Below are 16,518 nucleotides of genomic sequence, written 5' to 3'. Positions count from 1 at the left end.
GAGGGTGAGTCAGTGTACGACCTGGATTTGGCTCAAAGCTCTCGCTCAGAACTGGGCCTGCGGGGAGATGGAATTTAGGCAGCTGGCGCCCCCCCAACCAGGGCAGCTCCGCACGCCAGGCGTCCCTGGGAATCTTGGCATGACCCCTGCCGTACCCGCGGACCCTGGGCCAGCTCCCAGCGGGATGATCCGGGTTTGCATTTTGTCCTCTGTTTGTTTGCCCTACTTTCTGCAGCACGTGCCTCACTGCCCCACATTCCCCGCAGCCTCGTCTCAGGGCTGCCCGGCGGCTGTGTGTGTGTGTGTGTGTGTACGTGTGTGTGTGCGTGCGTACACAGGCTGACACTGTGTTCCTCCCCCCCTCCCACGCTGCAGCTCCACGTGAGACACTGGGATGGCTCCAGGGGACTCCGATCTCCTCGTCTCCCAGCAAGGTGGGCTGTAGCCGCTCCCTGGTCCCGTCCCCTCCAGCTGTCTATGGCCAGGGGAAGGGAAGCGACCCTGAGTCTGTGCAAGGCTTCGGAGGCTGCATCCGCCCTGCCGCGGGTGATGGGGTTCATCAGTTGCACAGATTTCGCCCTGCCCTGTGTCTCCATGTCTTTCAATTTTCATCCTCCCCTTTCCTTTGCCCTGCCCCCTGTTCTTTTGTTCCCCCAGGAACCCCAAGATCACTCCCCCATCCCCATCCCAAACATCCAACCCTGCCCCGATCGTATTAAACCCTGGCAGGCCAGAGCCCTGGGGGATGGATGCCAGCCTGGGTCCCCAATACGCAGCTCCCCTGCCCCTACAGGAGGCCGCAGACCCTGAGCACCCTCTATCCCAGCTGTTGCTTCCAGCTGTTTTCTGCAGCAGGACTCAAGCCAAGATTCCTCATCTGACCTCCCCTCCCACTGCTCTTTCTCCCCCAGGCGGCGTGATCCTCTACGTGGGCTCCACGGCTGGCTCCAGCCCTACCCCGGGCAGCCCACCCGGCGGCTACCTGGTGCCCTCCCCACAGCATTCCCTGCCCTCGTCGCTGGAGGAGCTGACGCTGACCGAGATTGGGGCCATCAAGCCGCAGGGCTCCAGCTCGCCATCCTCGCCTAAGGTGGCCTTCCAGTTCCCGGAGGGGGTCAGGTACCCCAGCAAGGGCCAGTCGCCCCCCACCCAGAGCAGAGTTGCCACGGCCAAGCAGAACGGCATGACCGGCACCTTCACTAGTGAGTGACCAGGGCGCAGCTCTGTCATCATCCCCCTGCTCCAGCTGGGGAAACTGAGGCACCAAGAGGGGAAGGGACAGCAACTCAGCAGTAGAACCCAGGAGTCCTGACTCCCAGCCCTTCTGCTCTAACCACTAGACACCACTCCTCTCTCAGAGCTGTGGATAGAACCCAGGAGTCCTGACTCCCAGCCCCCCTGCTCTAACCGCTAGACCATCCAAAGCAACAGGAATATTGGGAGGTAGGGTACTCTCACATGAAGCCACAAGGGGCCAACCTGACACACAGCTGGGACCATGCACCCCCTCTTTGGGGGGTCCGCAGTCCTGTGGGGCTGGCAACCTAGTCTGGCTGGAAATGGGCATCTCCAAGCGGCTAGTTATTGAGTCTGGGCAGTAGTGGGGAGGGGGATGCATCTTCGGGGGGCAGGTGGGACCCTGGGGCTGGGCAGATGGTTGGAGGGAGGGGGTGGCGCTCCTATCGGTCGGCCCTTCCCTCTCTGTTGGGGGGGCTGCAGTGGGGTGGGCAGGAGGGGACCGAACGAGTGTGATGCTCACCCCCACCCCTCCTTGCAGAGACGGGCGGGATGGTGCTGTTGTGCAAGGTGTGCGGGGACATCGCCTCCGGCTTCCACTATGGTGTCCACGCCTGCGAGGGCTGCAAGGTGAGGAGGCGGGGCCAGGGGCGGGGCTTCGGGGCGGCCGGGGACCGAGTTGAGGCAAGGAGCCTCCTAGCAAGCCGCGGCGTCACCGTGGTGCCGTTTCCCGGGGCGACCCAGCTCCGAGGGGAGCTCATTGCCAGGACAAACAGCCCCCCAGGCTGAGTGGGCAGGGGGCTGGCGGGCAGAGCGGGGCAGGCTGGGGGGGGCACAGATGGGGCAGGGTTTGCCTGGCGCTGACTCCTCGCCCTGTTGGCCCCCTCCAGGGCTTCTTCCGGCGCAGCATCCAGCAGAACATCAACTACAAGATGTGCGTGAAGAACGAGAACTGCATGATCATGCGCATGAACCGCAACCGCTGCCAGCACTGCCGCTTCAAGAAGTGCCTCGCCGTCGGCATGTCCCGCGACGGTGAGCGCAGGGATCCCGGCCTCCCGCCCCCACCCCCACTCCTCCCCCAGCCTGGTCTGCCCTTGGGCACGGCCAGCGTCACGTCTGCCACCAGCCTGCTCCCTGCCAGTGCCCCTCAATCCCGACCCACAGCCCCACCTGTTATCCCAGCCCTGGGCTCCCCCCACACCCCCTCTGCCAGTGCCCCTCAATCCCGACCCACAGCCCCACCTGTTATCCCAGTCCTGGGCTCCCCCCACGCCCCCTCTGCCAGTGCCCCTCAATCCCGACCCACAGCCCCCCGCCCTCCTATCCCGGCCCTGGTTCTCTCTTGTGCAGACTGTCTGAACTGTGCTGACTGTTTCTGATCTGCCACCAAACCTCCCTTTCCCCAGGAGACCCACATAGGAATTTAGCTGGGGATGGGGGAGGCGGCTTGGGGCGAAAGGCTGGTGCCCTGCCCCCCTGCGGCGGGACCCCACATCCCCCTGAGGCCCTCCTACTCTGTCCAGTCAGCAGCTGCCCCAGCTGATAAATGGGAGCTCTGTGCTGGGGGCTGATTTATGGCTCTGAGCACGGATGTGGGTGGGGGGGGCAATGGTGTGGGGGGATGCCAGGGCCAGGCTGTGATGAACGGCTCGAGCTTCTCCCATCCGCTCATGATGGATTTGTTAGACTTTGAAATGGCTCGTCAGCATTAGCGTGCTAAGAATGGCCGGGGAGGGGAGGGGTGCGGTGTGAGGGGGTGGCAGAGAGACCTGGAGATGGGCCGAGACCGGACCCAGATCTATGGAGGTGGGCTTGGATCAGCACCAGAACCATGGAGAAGGATCAGGATTGGGGCTGGGACCACACCCAGATCCATGGATCAGCACCAGAACTGCAGAGATGGGCCGGACCGTGATTAGGGCTGGAACTCGAGCCGTGGAGATGGGTCGGGACTGGGACCAGAATCAGAACCAGGGAGGTGGACTGGGACTGGGACCAGAGGTTCCCCACCTGGACCTCTTCACTGGGACTTTTGCCTCCCCTGGCTTCCCTCCTCCCTGCCCCGATGGTTCTGGCTCTTTGCTGGTTTGGGACAGGGACATGTGAGAACCAGCTCCCTGGATCTCAGCACCATCGACACCCAAATACATGGGTCCCACACACCCGTCCAACCACTAGTCAGGGGGTGGGGGCAGCAGGGGCCAGGCTCCTGGGTCCCGCCTGTCGCGTTGTGCCAGGTAAAGCTCGCTCGCTGATCCAGAGCGCAGGGCGGAGGGGCACACAAAGTAGATCCTAAGGGTGAGCAAACAGTCCGGGGATCTCGCCTCCCTTGGGCCGGATCTTCACGGGCAGGTGGGGGGAATCAGGAAGGGAACTAAACCCCAGGACTGAGCAGCAGCCTCAAGGGCTCCCCAAAGCCCCAGGGGCTGTAGGGCAGGAAAGGCCCACGAGCATTATCCAGGCTCACAGCTGCTGTGTTAACGGGGGGGTGGGGTGCAGAGAGGGACAGGGGCCGGGGGGAATAGGGGGAGATGTGGTATAGACTGGGGAGGAAAGGGACAGGGATGGGGAGTTGGGGGTGCGGGAGAAGGATGGAGGAGGGGGGAGGGAAGGGAAGGAATCCCAGGGCGCTCTCCCCCCCACAAGCCCTGCCAGTTCCAGGCCCATCTGGGGCTTTGCGGGGGCAGCGGGATCCTGTGTGCGGGAAAGGAGGTTTCTGGGTCACGGCTGCCATGTGCAGCCCCCGCTCCAGCTCAGGTTATGGCAGCAGCTCCCAGAGCAGGCGTCAGCCTCCAGACGCTCCCCCGCTCCGCACGCTGCTCCCCACAAAGCCCCGGGTGGGCGTGAGAACCAGGCTGTGTCCTGCCCAGCACGGGGCTCCTTCATCTCCCACACGTGCCCCCTCGCATGAGGCTGCAGCACAGGGGCCCGATCCTGCTTCCGTTGCCATGTTACCGTGCAGGATCGGGCCCCTCCGTGCTACACCCGCCGGGGGCGCAGTGTGGGGAGCGGGGCATCCCTGGGGATGCTCCTCCCCCTCCCCTGTGATACACCCCTTCCCCACCCAGCACAGGCAGGGCTGGAAATCCACTCCCTGGAAAGTCTTTTGTTGGGTCAGAGTTATTCTGCTGTCGGGCCTCAGGGGGACAGGTGGGGGAGGAACCAGAGGCTGAGGAGAAGGAAGATACTTGTTATCATCAGCCAGAGGTCTCCAAGCACTTCGCAAAGGTGGAGCAGTATCACTCTCCCCAACTTAACAGATGGGGAAACTGAGGCACGGAGCAGGCAAGTGTCTTGCATAGCAAATCGGAGTTGGTATGAGAACCCAGAAGTCCTGGCTCCCTTCCCTTCCCCTGCCCCCACCCACTAGATCCTCACTTCTTAGGGCTGGGAATAGAACCCAGGAGTCCTGGCTCCCGTTTCCCAATTAGACATCACTCACCAAGTGTGGGAATAGAACCCAGGAGTCCTGACTTCCCTTCCCCCTGCTCTAACCTTCTAGTCCCACTCCGCTCTCAGAGCTGAGGATAGAACCCAGGAGTCCTGACTCCCAGCCCCCACTGCTCTAACCACCACCCCACTACCGTCCTCCACCCAGGAATAGAACCCAGGACTTTGTAGCTGCATGCCAGAGATCTGATCTGACACCAGCGCAGCCGCATTGACTTTAGTGAGTCTCTCCTGATTAACACCAACCTGCGTTTGGCCTCAGGTCGGGACTTGGGGGAACCCCTGGGTGGTGAGACCAGCGGGCAGGAGCAGAGGGAGCCACACGGTCTGTCTGTCTCGAGCAGCCTTGATAAAATCTCATACTCTCTCCCTCCCCCCGTCTCGGCCTAGGCAGAGGTGCTGGACGGTCCTATAGCAGTAGATTGCCCCCGCCCCAGCCCCTCTGTGCGTCTCCCATGGGCCTTGGTGCTGCTCCTGACCCACTGACCTAGTTACGGAGAGAAGTGGAGCAGAGACGTGCCAGGCAGGGGGTGATCTGGGCAGGAGAAGGGGGGTAGGCAAAGGTGCCTGTGGGGGGGGAGGGAGACATCAGCCAGTGGTGTGGGAGGGGCGCATGGGGGGGTTATGTAGGGGGTGTGGAGTGCAAAGGGAGCTGGCAGGAGCTGTGCCAGTCTAGACACACAGGGAAACAGCTGCATCGTGGGAGGCAGCTCAGCGATGCAGCGTGCTCTGGGGTGGAGCGCAGCAGCCAGCGCGGCCATGTAGAACAGGCCATTACTGTTACTACCTGCCACGAGTGGGGCCCTGCTGCATGCGCCACGACGGGAACTGCGGGTGGTGACAAGCCCCTCGTGCCACCTCCTCCCGCCTGGCCCTGGGGGGCTCTCCCCCCAGTGCTGCTGGCTCGCTCCCCGTTGCTTTCTACGCCCAGTAGGGGGCGCTCACGAGTGCACCCCTAGTGCCTGCCCAGCTCACACTCTCTCTCCTTCCTCCCCCTCCCCCCCCCACAGCGGTGCGCTTCGGGCGCATCCCCAAGCGGGAGAAGCAGCGCCTGCTGGACGAGATGCAGAGCTACATGAACAGCCTCAACGAGGCCCCCATGGACGTGGGGCTGGGGCCCGAGGGGGAGGCGCCCCCCAGCCCCGACGCCCAGGAGGAGGAGGCCATCGGCGCCATCTCGCGAGCCTATCACGACATCTTTGTCAGCGGGCAGGACCGGCTGGGCAAGCGGGCCGAGTCCTACCCCTCACTCAGGTACGCCGACCAGCAGCTCAACAACGGCTACGCCTACGGGCAGTACGACTCGGCCGGCCTGCCCCTCTCCGGCTACGGCGCCTGCCCCCAGGAGGCCCCCGGCTACGTGGACAATGGGCCCCGCCGCTTCGGCAACGACATCTACCAGGCCCAGCAGGCCGGCTACCTGGCCAACGCCGGGCACTACCCCACCTTCGACTACGGCTACTCCGAGGGCAGCCCCCAGAGGGCGTGTCCCTGGCGCTCGGCCACCAGCAGAGGCATTGTAAGTAGCCAGGCAGGACCCCCGATGGCAGGGGTTGGGGGGAGGGCACGGGCCCTCACCTGGGGGGAAGCAGGACTGGCTCCGTTGGGTGTCCAGAGGGGAAATTGACAGGGAGTGACTGGCCCAGGCGCACTCAGCCGAGTCAGAGTTGGGACGAGAACCCAGGAGTCCTGGATCCCAATCGTTTCACCCTGCCCTAACTACTAGACCCCACTCCCTTCCCAGAGCTGGGAATAGACCCAAAGAGTCCTGACACCCAGCTCCCCCCGCCCCCGCCCTAACCACCAGACCCACCCCCCCCTCCCAGAGCCAGGAATAGAACCCAGGAGTCCTGACTCTCTAATTCCTAAGCCGTTGCCATCTGATTGTATTCGAATCCCTCCACCTCTCCCTGCCCCGTAGTAACTTCCTCCCGCTTCGGGTTCCCAGTGGGAGTGAAGGGTGCTCTGCACCGTTCTGGATTGAGCCCCTGAGCCCCAGATCTGCGGCTTGGTTCTTAAGGGTTGGCTCCCCCTGCTGGGCAGCAGCGACGCTGCAGCATCCTCACGCGTTCTAGGGCTGCATTCCAGGGAGGGTCTGTCTCTGCAACCCCATGTGTTGCTCCACGGGCTCTCATACAATCTCCTTTGGGGAGACTCCCCCCCTCCCCGACAGTCTGAGAGGCCAGATCCTGCCAGCGGCAATCCAGAGTCACTGAGCCCCCCCAAATGTGGACCCCCTTCCAAATCTGGATCTCATTCCTCCGGCTTCCCCAAATTTTGGTCTGATTCTCCAGCTCCCCCCCAAATCTGGCTCTGAGCCCCCCCCTATTCTGGATCTGATTCCCCCATCCCCAAAGTTTTCAGGGTGTTTCCATTCTGGGGTCCCAATCCAGGCCCACTCTGCCCTGGTTAGGAGGCTGGTGCTCCTCTTGTCCCTCCCTGCGTTGGTGACCCGCCTTGCTCTCCCCACCCAGGCGTGCCCGCTGAACGCCAGCCCCTACTGCAGCGACGGCAAGAGCAGCCAGCAGGTGTGGGAGGAGTTCTCCCAGTGCTTCACGCCCGCCGTCAAGGAGGTGGTGGAGTTCGCCAAGAGCATCCCGGGCTTCCAGTCGCTCTGCCAGCAGGACCAGGTCATGCTCCTCAAGGCGGGCACCTTCCAGGTCAGTCAGATGCCCTGCCAGCCTGAATCTGGGCCCCTCCTGCCTAGAGCCTGTGGCCTCGGGCTGCACCTGTAGCTTTGGCCCCGGTGGTGTCGGGTCTGGTCTGTTCCCTTCACCCTGAGCTGACACACACTGACTTGCTGGGGATATCAGAGGGAGCTGGGCGGCCATAAAACCCGGTCAGCAGGGAGAGAAACGCAGGTCCACCCGAGACTGGTGATGTCTGGGAGCCAGAAAGTGGGTGCCCAGGAGGGACCCCAGAGGAGAAACACTGGCTCAGTTACCCAGAAACTGTGACCTAAACTAGACAAATTAAGACTTGAAATAAAACACAGATTTTTATGTGAGTGTAATTAACCATCGGCACAACTTTTACAGTCAGTAAGTCCTGACATGGGGAGCAAATATTTTGTAGCGGGTGCTTTGGTCTCGCAGAGAAAGGTCTGATGCCAGCCAATGGCTGGAAGTTGAAGCTAGACAAGTTTAAACTGGAAATCAGGTGTACATTTTTAACGGTGGGAGTAATTAACCATTGGAACGATTCCCCAAGGATCGTGGTGGATTCTCCATCACTGGCAATTTTAAAATCAAGACTGGATGTTTCTCTAAAAGATCTGCCCTAGGAATTATTGGGGGGAAGTTCTCTGGCCTGGATTATCCAGGAGGTCAGACTAGATGATCACAATGGTCCCTTCTGGCCTTGGAATCTATGTGTGTGTCCCTGCTGCTCTCTGCTGGAGGGAGCAAGCCTTCTTTTTGTGTGTGCGTGCCCCTTACTGCCTGGAATCAGAACTACCGGCCTGTGTGTCATAGTCCCCATACTGCTAACAGCCATGGGAGATTCTCCTCTAGCTCCGGGCTTTTGCAGCAGGAGGATTCAGCCGCGTTCTGCCCCTGCTGTCTAAGTGGCCATGACATGCTGGGCACAGATTCTGTTACATTGTGTTTCATGTGGGAAACATCAGGTGGGGGATAAACTGCTGTCCTAGCGGCTCCAGAGTTCCCTTCGCGAGTTCGTCTGTGGGGATCCGACCCAGGACATGCATGCCCAAACAGCTTGAGATACAACTTCAATAGCCTGCATGTACATGGCCCAGGCACTAGACCCACGCTACTACCATGGATCACCCTCATCCCAAGCCTCGGAGCTTCCAAGGCTATTGAGTTTTCCACCCAGGCCCCCACTTGGGCAGCACCCTCGACTCCCACTGGGAACCAAGAGGGAGGGAGTTACTCCAGGGCAGGGTCGGGGATCGAATCCAGTACCTGTGCATCTAAAGACCTAGTGGCTAGAGCACTGAACTGGGGCTTAGGACCAGCTGTTTCCCCTCCTCGTGCCTCAGTTTCCCCATCTGTACGATGGAGATAAGGATCCTGACTTGCTTTGAGATCTACTGATGACGAGCTCTAGGTAAGGGCTAAGTACTATTCTGATTATCATTGCCTGAGCTAAGAGTCATAGGAACATAGGACGGGAAAGGCTTCCTGGGTCAATGAGTCCAGTCCCCTATTATCACAGGCAACCTGAGTTTATAATTATGTAACTCATCTGACACCTCCAGACTCCTAAACCCTGTACACTGTCTGTCCACTACAGGGGGACATTATCTGGATGCCTCCCGGCGCTTGTGTCAGAGCGCCCCCTGCAGGCTCAGCTCTGACCTTCTCCCCTCCCGCAGGTGCTGATGGTGCGGTTCTCCTCCCTCTTCAACCCCAAGGAGAAGGTGGTGACGTTCCTGAGCGGCGAGACCTACTCGCTCTGCAGCCTGCGCTCCATGGGCATGGGCTGCCTGCTGGACGCCATGTTCGAGTTCAGCGAGAAGCTCGGCTCTCTCGGGCTGGATGCCCAGGAGATGGCGCTCTTCATGGCCGTCGTCCTTGTCTCGGCAGGTAGGTGCGCGCCCCGGGGCCAGCGGGGGGGATCTCTGAGGCCGGCTCTCTCTCTCTGCAGACCATGGTGGGGAGAAGGCTGGCCCAGCCACAGCCGTGAGCCATGCAGGTGACGTCAGCTCCAATCCCCCTGCAAAGCCCATCCCCGGTGTTTCGGGCTAGGTGTTCTGCATTAGGCAGGCTGGACCGCTGCTAAATGCTCTGCTGCCTGTTCTCTATGCTTGGCCCTGGGGGCAAGGACAGTGACAGAGTGAGAGTTCCCCATGCTCCTCGGGGATCCCACGCCCCAGTGCATGCAGCATGCTGACGCACATGGAGCTCAGCCTGCCTGGGACCTTCCAGACCCCCCAGTGAACAGGACTGACTGTGGCAGCTCCCTTGGCTAGAGCTTTACGGGGGAGCCTTTTCCTAGTGTTTCGACAGGAGGATCGCTGCCTGTGGGTGTTAGAGGTGGGGAAAGACCTAACTGGGCACCACTTTGTCCAGCCTGGTTTTAAACGTCCCATCCCTTCCCTCTGGAGACTCTTCCCCAGGCTGAGATCTGGGCATTAGGAAGCTTCCCCTCGCAGTTCACGAGCTGTTGTGTGTGTCATATGCCCTATACTGCCACCACGGAGGGAGATTCTCCTGCAGCGGGGACCGGTTGCTTTTTTTTGGAGCAGGTTGGGTATTAATGTCATGGCTCATCTGGTTCATAGATCGCTCTGGCATCTCAGACGTGGATGCCGTGGAAATCCTTCAGGAGACCCTCATCCGGGCCCTGCGGACTCTGGTGACAAAGAAGCACCCCGACGACTCCACCCTCTTCCCCAAACTCCTCCTGCGCCTTCCCGACCTGCGGACCCTCAACAACCAGCACTCGGAGAAGCTCCTGGCCTTCCGGATCGATCCTTAAGCCCACCGGAGACGCCCGCCCTCCGAGCCTAGGGGGAGAAGGATCAAGAACAGTCACCGGACCCAGCGCCTCGGGCTGCATTTAGCTCTTTCGAAGACGAGGAAGGAGGGCTCTGGCGCTGCCGGGCAGCACGTGGCCTGTCGGAGCCGGGCTCTGCCAGTGCACATCCCCCAACCCGGGGCGATCGGGTTCAGGAGGAGAGAGCACACCTCCCGCACGGCGCTCTGTGCAGCACAGCAAGGCCTGGAGAGCGAAGCGAACATGCATCCGAACTGACCGCACCAACACAGACACAGTGTATATATGTGTATAGAACTCTTTCTCTGTATTGTGTTGAGGTTCTAGTCTGTATATAAGAGCCTGGATATGTTGTACATACAGCGCATCAGTAGATCTCGGGGGGACGGCACACCCCATTCATGTTTCATTTGACGATCTAGTTCCTTCTTAAGGTGCATGCTGTTTTATCCCATTCCGCTCCGCCTCCACCCTCCGTTCGTACCAGCCCTCTCCTATGGAGAAAACAGCACAGATGGCTTGTGGACCTGCGCTCTGTGAATGGTATAGGATAGACTGGATCAGGAAGTGATATGCAAGGAGCCTTTTCGTCAGGGATGGTAGGAGCACTCGTCCAGTCCCCAAATCCCGACCTGAGGCCAGACGTAGGATGGGGTAAATCAGGAGAGACTCACTAAAGTCAATGCTGAGTTTTTGGAAGAGGCTGACGTGCGATGGCTCGGCCGGGCAGGGGTGGGATGTGCTACCTGAGGGGGGCGCTGTCTGTCAGAGGGGAGAGGTTGAAGGAGGCAGATCTTGAGTGCAAGCACACTTCCATTAAAGAAACAAATGGCTCCATTTTGTTTTGCTCCCGTTCAGCCCTGCCCTGCACTAACCACTAGACCCCATCCCCAAGCCAGGAATACTGGCTCCCATTCCCCGCCCCATGATCTAACCAGTAGACCCCACTCCCCTCTCAGAGCCACAATTACAACCCAAACGTCCTAAATCCCATTCCCCCCACCCCAGCCACTAGACAACTCCCCCACTGCAGAAGAGAATGGCTCTGGTTTTGTGGGGGAGGTGGCACTTTAGACTGTTATAGGATGGAGACAAGTCCGGGGACCAAAAGTGGGGCCAAAGCTCCCCGGCTTTGCATTTCGATACATATCAGATCCTGAAGGTCCGCGGGGAGAGGGAACTAGCACACCAGAAGGGAACACTTCATAGTTTGTGTTTGGTTCTTTGCTGAGCTCAGAACATCTGCAGGGAGAGGGGGAGCCGGGCCGCGCCTCGGCTCCTGGCCCCGCGGCTCTGTTCTTTGTTTGTTTGTTTTTAAAAAGAGCAACAAAACTTTGCACTTTTCGGAAAAATATAAATGTACAGAAAAAAATAAACTATCCCCTATCCCAACTCGGAGCATATCAGCAAAGGGATGCCCCCCTGGGGCCCGGCTGCTAAAAGCCCTAGTGCCTGGCAGTGGAAGAAAAGAAACGGTTTATTTTTGGTCTAATATTGAAGTGCAATAAATAAAATAAAGACTTGCTTAACGTTGAGCTGAGTGTCTACAGTTTGATATTGTTGCTACTCCAGGTGCACCCCTCGCCGAGAGCAGATCCTCCTTGCACTAGGTGCTGTCCATCCATAGCCCCAAGTCCCCAGCTCCTGGAGTCATGGGAATCTATGACAATTTCCATTTTTAATTTTTCAGAGTTTCTAGCTCTTGTGGTTGGGGAAAACATAACCTCCTAAGGATCTGAACGCCTTCCTGGTGGGGGCCTTATTATATTCCCATGTACACAGGTGTAAATCTGGAGTCACTCCAGATATTCACTGAGACTGTTCAGATTAGCATCTGGTTTAGGATGCAGTTTTACCCTGTCGGGGTGATTTCTCTTTTCTCCCTTCTGTTCATTCCCTTACTGATTGGCCCACAGAGCCACCTACTGGATGACTTGCTATCAATCTATCCTCATGCACCCCCTCCTATCTAGCTAGCCTAAGACATATATCATAATCATGGTATGGTATCTAAGCACATCACTTATTCACTTTTGGGCTCAGTCGCTCTCTGTTCCAGGGGGACAGAGTGAAGTGAGTGAACCCCATTTTAAGAAAAGGCAATCGATTGTGCAGCAGTGTGAATCTGGAGTAACTCTGTCAGTGTGGCCAACCCCAACTATTCAAGCATCAAGAGTCCAGCCCTCCCAAAACCATGCAATTGGCTTAAAATTCCTGAGGTTTTAAAAATACAATAATTTGGGGATCCTTTAGTTACTTTCTGTTTTTTTAGCCTTCAGGGATCATGTTTTCCAGCTTTTCTCCTCAGCCACAAGGGAAAGACACCTACGCTAGTACATCCATTTATTACATTTTTAAAAGCCTTCCCGATCCATCGCTAGCTTTGAGTGCTCAGTAGCTGACCTTCCACTGATCTTCTGCACGCCATCCATCCATCACCTCCTGGTCGTCCCCTACTACAATGACCTTCCACCATTCTTTCCATAATAATTTTCTCAAGATTATTCCCATCTCTATGCCTCAGGTGACCACAGTACATAAGTTTACATCCGTTGATTTCTGACATCTGGGTCTGCTTCTCTCCAATAATATTTCCAACATAGGTATTTGCCCTTTTTTTTTTTCCATCCAAAAGGGAGGGATAGTTCAGTGGTTTGAGCATTGGCCTGCTAAACCCAGGGTTGTGAGTTCAATACTTGAGGGGGCCATTTAGGGATCTGGGGCAAAAATCTGTCTGGGGATTGGTCCTGCTTTGAGCAGGGGGTTGGACTAGATGACTTCCTGAGGTCCCTTCCAACTCTGACATTCTATGATTCTATGAAAAGTCTTTGCCAGTACCACATTTCAAAAGCTTCAATTGTCTTCTGGCCATAGGGTGACCAGACAGCAAGTGTGAAAAATCAGGATAGAGTTGGGGGGTAATAGGTGCCTATATAAGAAAAAGCCCCAAATATCGGGACTGTCCCTATAAAATAGAGACATCTGCCCAGCAGCACTAACTTCCCATGATTCACATCCAGAAATTGCTCTGAAAAAATTAGGCTTTTCGCCAGTTGCACCTTCCCACATTTTGAGATGTAACAGTTTTTCCATACTTTCTTAAGGGAGGCCACAGCTGAGCGAGCCATCCTCAGTTATTGATCTTACATGGTAAATTTGTAATGATGTAGGGGTGACTAGCGATTGGCCAGAGGACTGGCTGAAGGGACTTTTTCTGCCTTTAGGGAGAAATAACAGAGTGTAGTAACTATCGTACCATCCTCACATCGCATGCAAGCAAAGCTCTGCTCTGTGTAATCCAGCGTCGCATGAAATGAAGGATAGGAGCAAAACTACCACCCCAACAAGTTGGTTCCAGAGAAGGCCGAGACACATGTGACCAAATCGCAAATATCTGTCACATCACTGAAAAATGCAGAGTGCATTCATCCATTAGTCATGTGTTTCATTGACTCCCCAGAAGTGTTAGCTAGTGTCCAATACCTCCATCTTTGGAGGACACTGGCAGACCTGGGGATTCCAAAGCCTCTCATTGAACTCATCACAAGTTTCTACCACCAACAGGCCAAAGTGCAACCAGCAGGTTTTCCATCGGGTGCGGGTGAGACAAGGGTGTATTTTGTCCCTAAGACCCTTTAACATATATGCAGAATTTATGATGATAGAAACTTACTTTTTTTTTTTAAATGAAGGCTGAGATTCTCTCGTATTCGCGTGACTTCAGGAGCTGGGACTTTAAGAAAACACGCCAACTCACAAGAGTTGGTAACACTGCCATGAAGTCAATGGAGTTACACTAGTATCAAACCAGAGTTGGTATAAACAGAATCAGGAGCAGAGATGGGTCAAAACCAGAGCCTCAAAGCTGGATCCCTCTGAATTTTGAGGGAAGGGGTACCAATTCCAATCCCTTCATCTGACCTCACCTTCGTGGCTTTGGTTCCAGGATGGGAATACTCCCAGTGCAGGCGCAATCTAGGACTGGTGTTGGCCGCCCTCCTTTGCAAGCTAGAATCCCGGAGGCACAAGGGTGGTGAAATCCACTTCCAGGCCCGCACCTCCCATGCCACACAGCAGAGGATCCAACCCTCCCACTCTGCAAAGTCTCTTTGTCCAACACCCAGTCTGGGACCCTCCATTCCAAAAGCCTGAAACCTTCACTGTCCTACTGTAGCATCAGGGCTCATTCTGCTGAGGAGGAAAACCAGCTGGTTTGGGAACATCTGCTCAGCTGTGAATGTTACCCAGGAAGTGATTATCTGGTGAGATATCGTAAGTCCTGGTGGAACCCACCTTGCAGACAAACACAGCAGCAGCAGCAATAGAGCCACTGACACACAGAGCCAAATTCTGCTCTCACACTGGCGTAAATCTAGGTTAACTGGGCAAATCCAGGCTCACAATGAGGCATGCAAGGAGCCTCTGCTCCCTGGAAACATGCCCCTTAATCTCTTTAGCAGGTTTTAGCCCAGTTTTGCGTGCCACTGCTGCCCACGTACTAAAATGGGTTGCTCTCTCCCATTTCTTGTGATTCTTAATGACATCTCATTTCCTGGCTCCAAATGCTGGAGCATGATGCCACACACACCCTTTGAGTTGCCGCATTTGACCCTAGGGCAAAGAGGCAGCCCCAATGGAGCTGGAGACAAGTGCCCTGGCACCCAGCAGCCAAATGGGGCTGTGCTGGGAGGAAAGCGCTTCTGAAGAACAAAGAGGAAAGACACTGTATGGTCCAGCAGCACAGCAGAGCAGGGATGGTGGGTCCACTGGGTTCGATGTTCACCGTCTGTATCACGGCCAAGCTGTTTGGATCCGAGGAGTCTGTGCTGCTCCCAGGGGAAAGGAATCGATGGGACACTATTTTAGCTACATTTTTTAAATCTATTTCTTTACAAACGTGCAGGGTGAAGCCCTGGGGTCATACAGGGATCCTGATCTCTGCGGCACTAGGCTAGCAGTGGCTGGGAGCGCTGTGGAAACGATCCCTTCAGCCCCAGGAAGAGCAAGGGGCAGGCCTGGTGGTAGGCTGGGGAAGGAAAAGGATGAATGACGAGGTCCAGTGGTTACTATGGGACTAGCCCTGGTGATTCGGGGTTTAAGTTCCGGCTGTGTCGCTCGCTGGCTTCCTGTGTGACCTTGGGCAACTCACACAGAGCTTGTCTCTATGACCATGTACTGCGCGGCAAGCTGAGGTATAACTCTACAGATCTCTAGTCTTTAGCCTCTCTGTGCCTCAGTGTCCCATCTTTAAAATGGGGGTAATAATACTTCTCATCCTCTGGAGGGGGTGAGGTGGTTGTGAAGATAAATCCATTCATGATTGCGATGTGCTCAAAGGCTGCAGGAATGGGAGCCACGGAAGTACCTCGGACAGATAAAAGGGGAGCACTCCCTGGCGGATCTTCCTGCTGACAAAATGCCGGCCTTGTTGCTATGCATGAGTGGGGTGACGCCATGACTCCAGGAGGCTGTGTGCTGTGATGGGAGGTGGTGCTTTGTCCCCCAGCCACTTATATGCACCACACTGGCATTTTAAGGCCTCCCAGCCCTGCCACGTCACCGGGCTGCATCACATGGCCACATTTTTATGGGGTCCTCGCTGGGCCAGGTCATCCCATTTCGGCGTCACATGACCACAGCTGTGGTGCCAGATCTGCACCCCACTTTGCCCCCGCCCCCAGGGTCCTGTGGCCATGTTTGGACCAGGCCAAGCGGTGATGTCACACACCAGCAGCACCAGGGTGACACTAGGATGTCGTGCACCGTCACCACGGCGATGCGAGGATGTCATGATCCATCACTATGGCAACGGTAGGACGCCATGCACCAGCACCATGGCAACGCTAGGCTGGCCTCATGGGGCCAACCCCCCCCACTCAGGCCCTGCAGGGGGAGGGGGCTCCTTGGGGAGGGGTCACGGAGGAGGTGCAAGGTCACAGCGCGGGAGACGGGCGGGAGCAGCAATGCTCTGCGATGCTCGCCCTGTGGGCGGGGCCAAAGCGTCTCCCCCATCACGTGACCGCCCTCCAATATGGCGGCGCCCTGGGCTGCCTCGCACGAAGGCCGGCGGGGTGTCGCGGAAGCGGCTCGGTCGGGGCGGGGTGCGTGTGAATGAGGCGGGCGGGCGCTGGCGAGGAGCCCCCCTCCCCCCCCCTCCGAGCGACTGGGGCAGGTGAGGGGCTGAGCGGGGAGCTGAACGCAGGAGAGACTGTGGGGAGGGGCTCGGAGCCCCTGGGAGGAGGGGGGCCTCGGCGAGGAGTGGGGGGCTCTAGGGAGGAGGCTCTGGGGGAGGCTCTACGAGGAGTGGGGGGCTGGAGGAGGGAGTGGGGGGGAGGATATGCGAGGAGTGAGGGGCTGGAGGGGGTC

The 16,518-nt window shown here is 57.6% G+C and overlaps 2 protein-coding genes across 2 annotated transcripts in view; both read left to right on the top strand.

Moving 5' to 3' along the window:
* The first annotated feature begins 394 nt into the window (after nt 1–394).
* LOC112111644 (nuclear receptor subfamily 1 group D member 2-like) lies at nt 395–10,185 on the top strand. Its single transcript, XM_026660704.1, has 8 exons — nt 395–434; nt 912–1,202; nt 1,778–1,866; nt 2,127–2,271; nt 5,700–6,208; nt 7,164–7,349; nt 9,029–9,239; nt 9,938–10,185. Exons 1-8 carry the CDS (start codon nt 395–397, stop codon nt 10,132–10,134), a joined length of 1,668 nt encoding a protein of 555 aa, XP_026516489.1. The 3' UTR covers nt 10,135–10,185.
* A 6,053-nt stretch (nt 10,186–16,238) lies between these two features.
* The window catches only part of MFSD5 (major facilitator superfamily domain containing 5), a 5,193-nt gene continuing 4,913 nt past the window's right edge, over nt 16,239–16,518 (top strand). Inside the window, exon 1 of the mRNA XM_026660690.2 lies at nt 16,239–16,324. The gene's annotated coding sequence lies outside the window, so the exon portion shown is untranslated. The remainder of the gene's footprint in view (nt 16,325–16,518) is intronic.

The sequence above is a fragment of the Terrapene carolina genome, unplaced genomic scaffold (genome assembly GCF_002925995.2).
Source record: "Terrapene carolina triunguis isolate 2854851 unplaced genomic scaffold, T_m_triunguis-2.0 Scaffold836, whole genome shotgun sequence".
Classification (NCBI taxonomy): Eukaryota; Metazoa; Chordata; order Testudines; family Emydidae; genus Terrapene; species Terrapene triunguis.
This window is presented reverse-complemented; position numbering and strand designations above follow the sequence as displayed.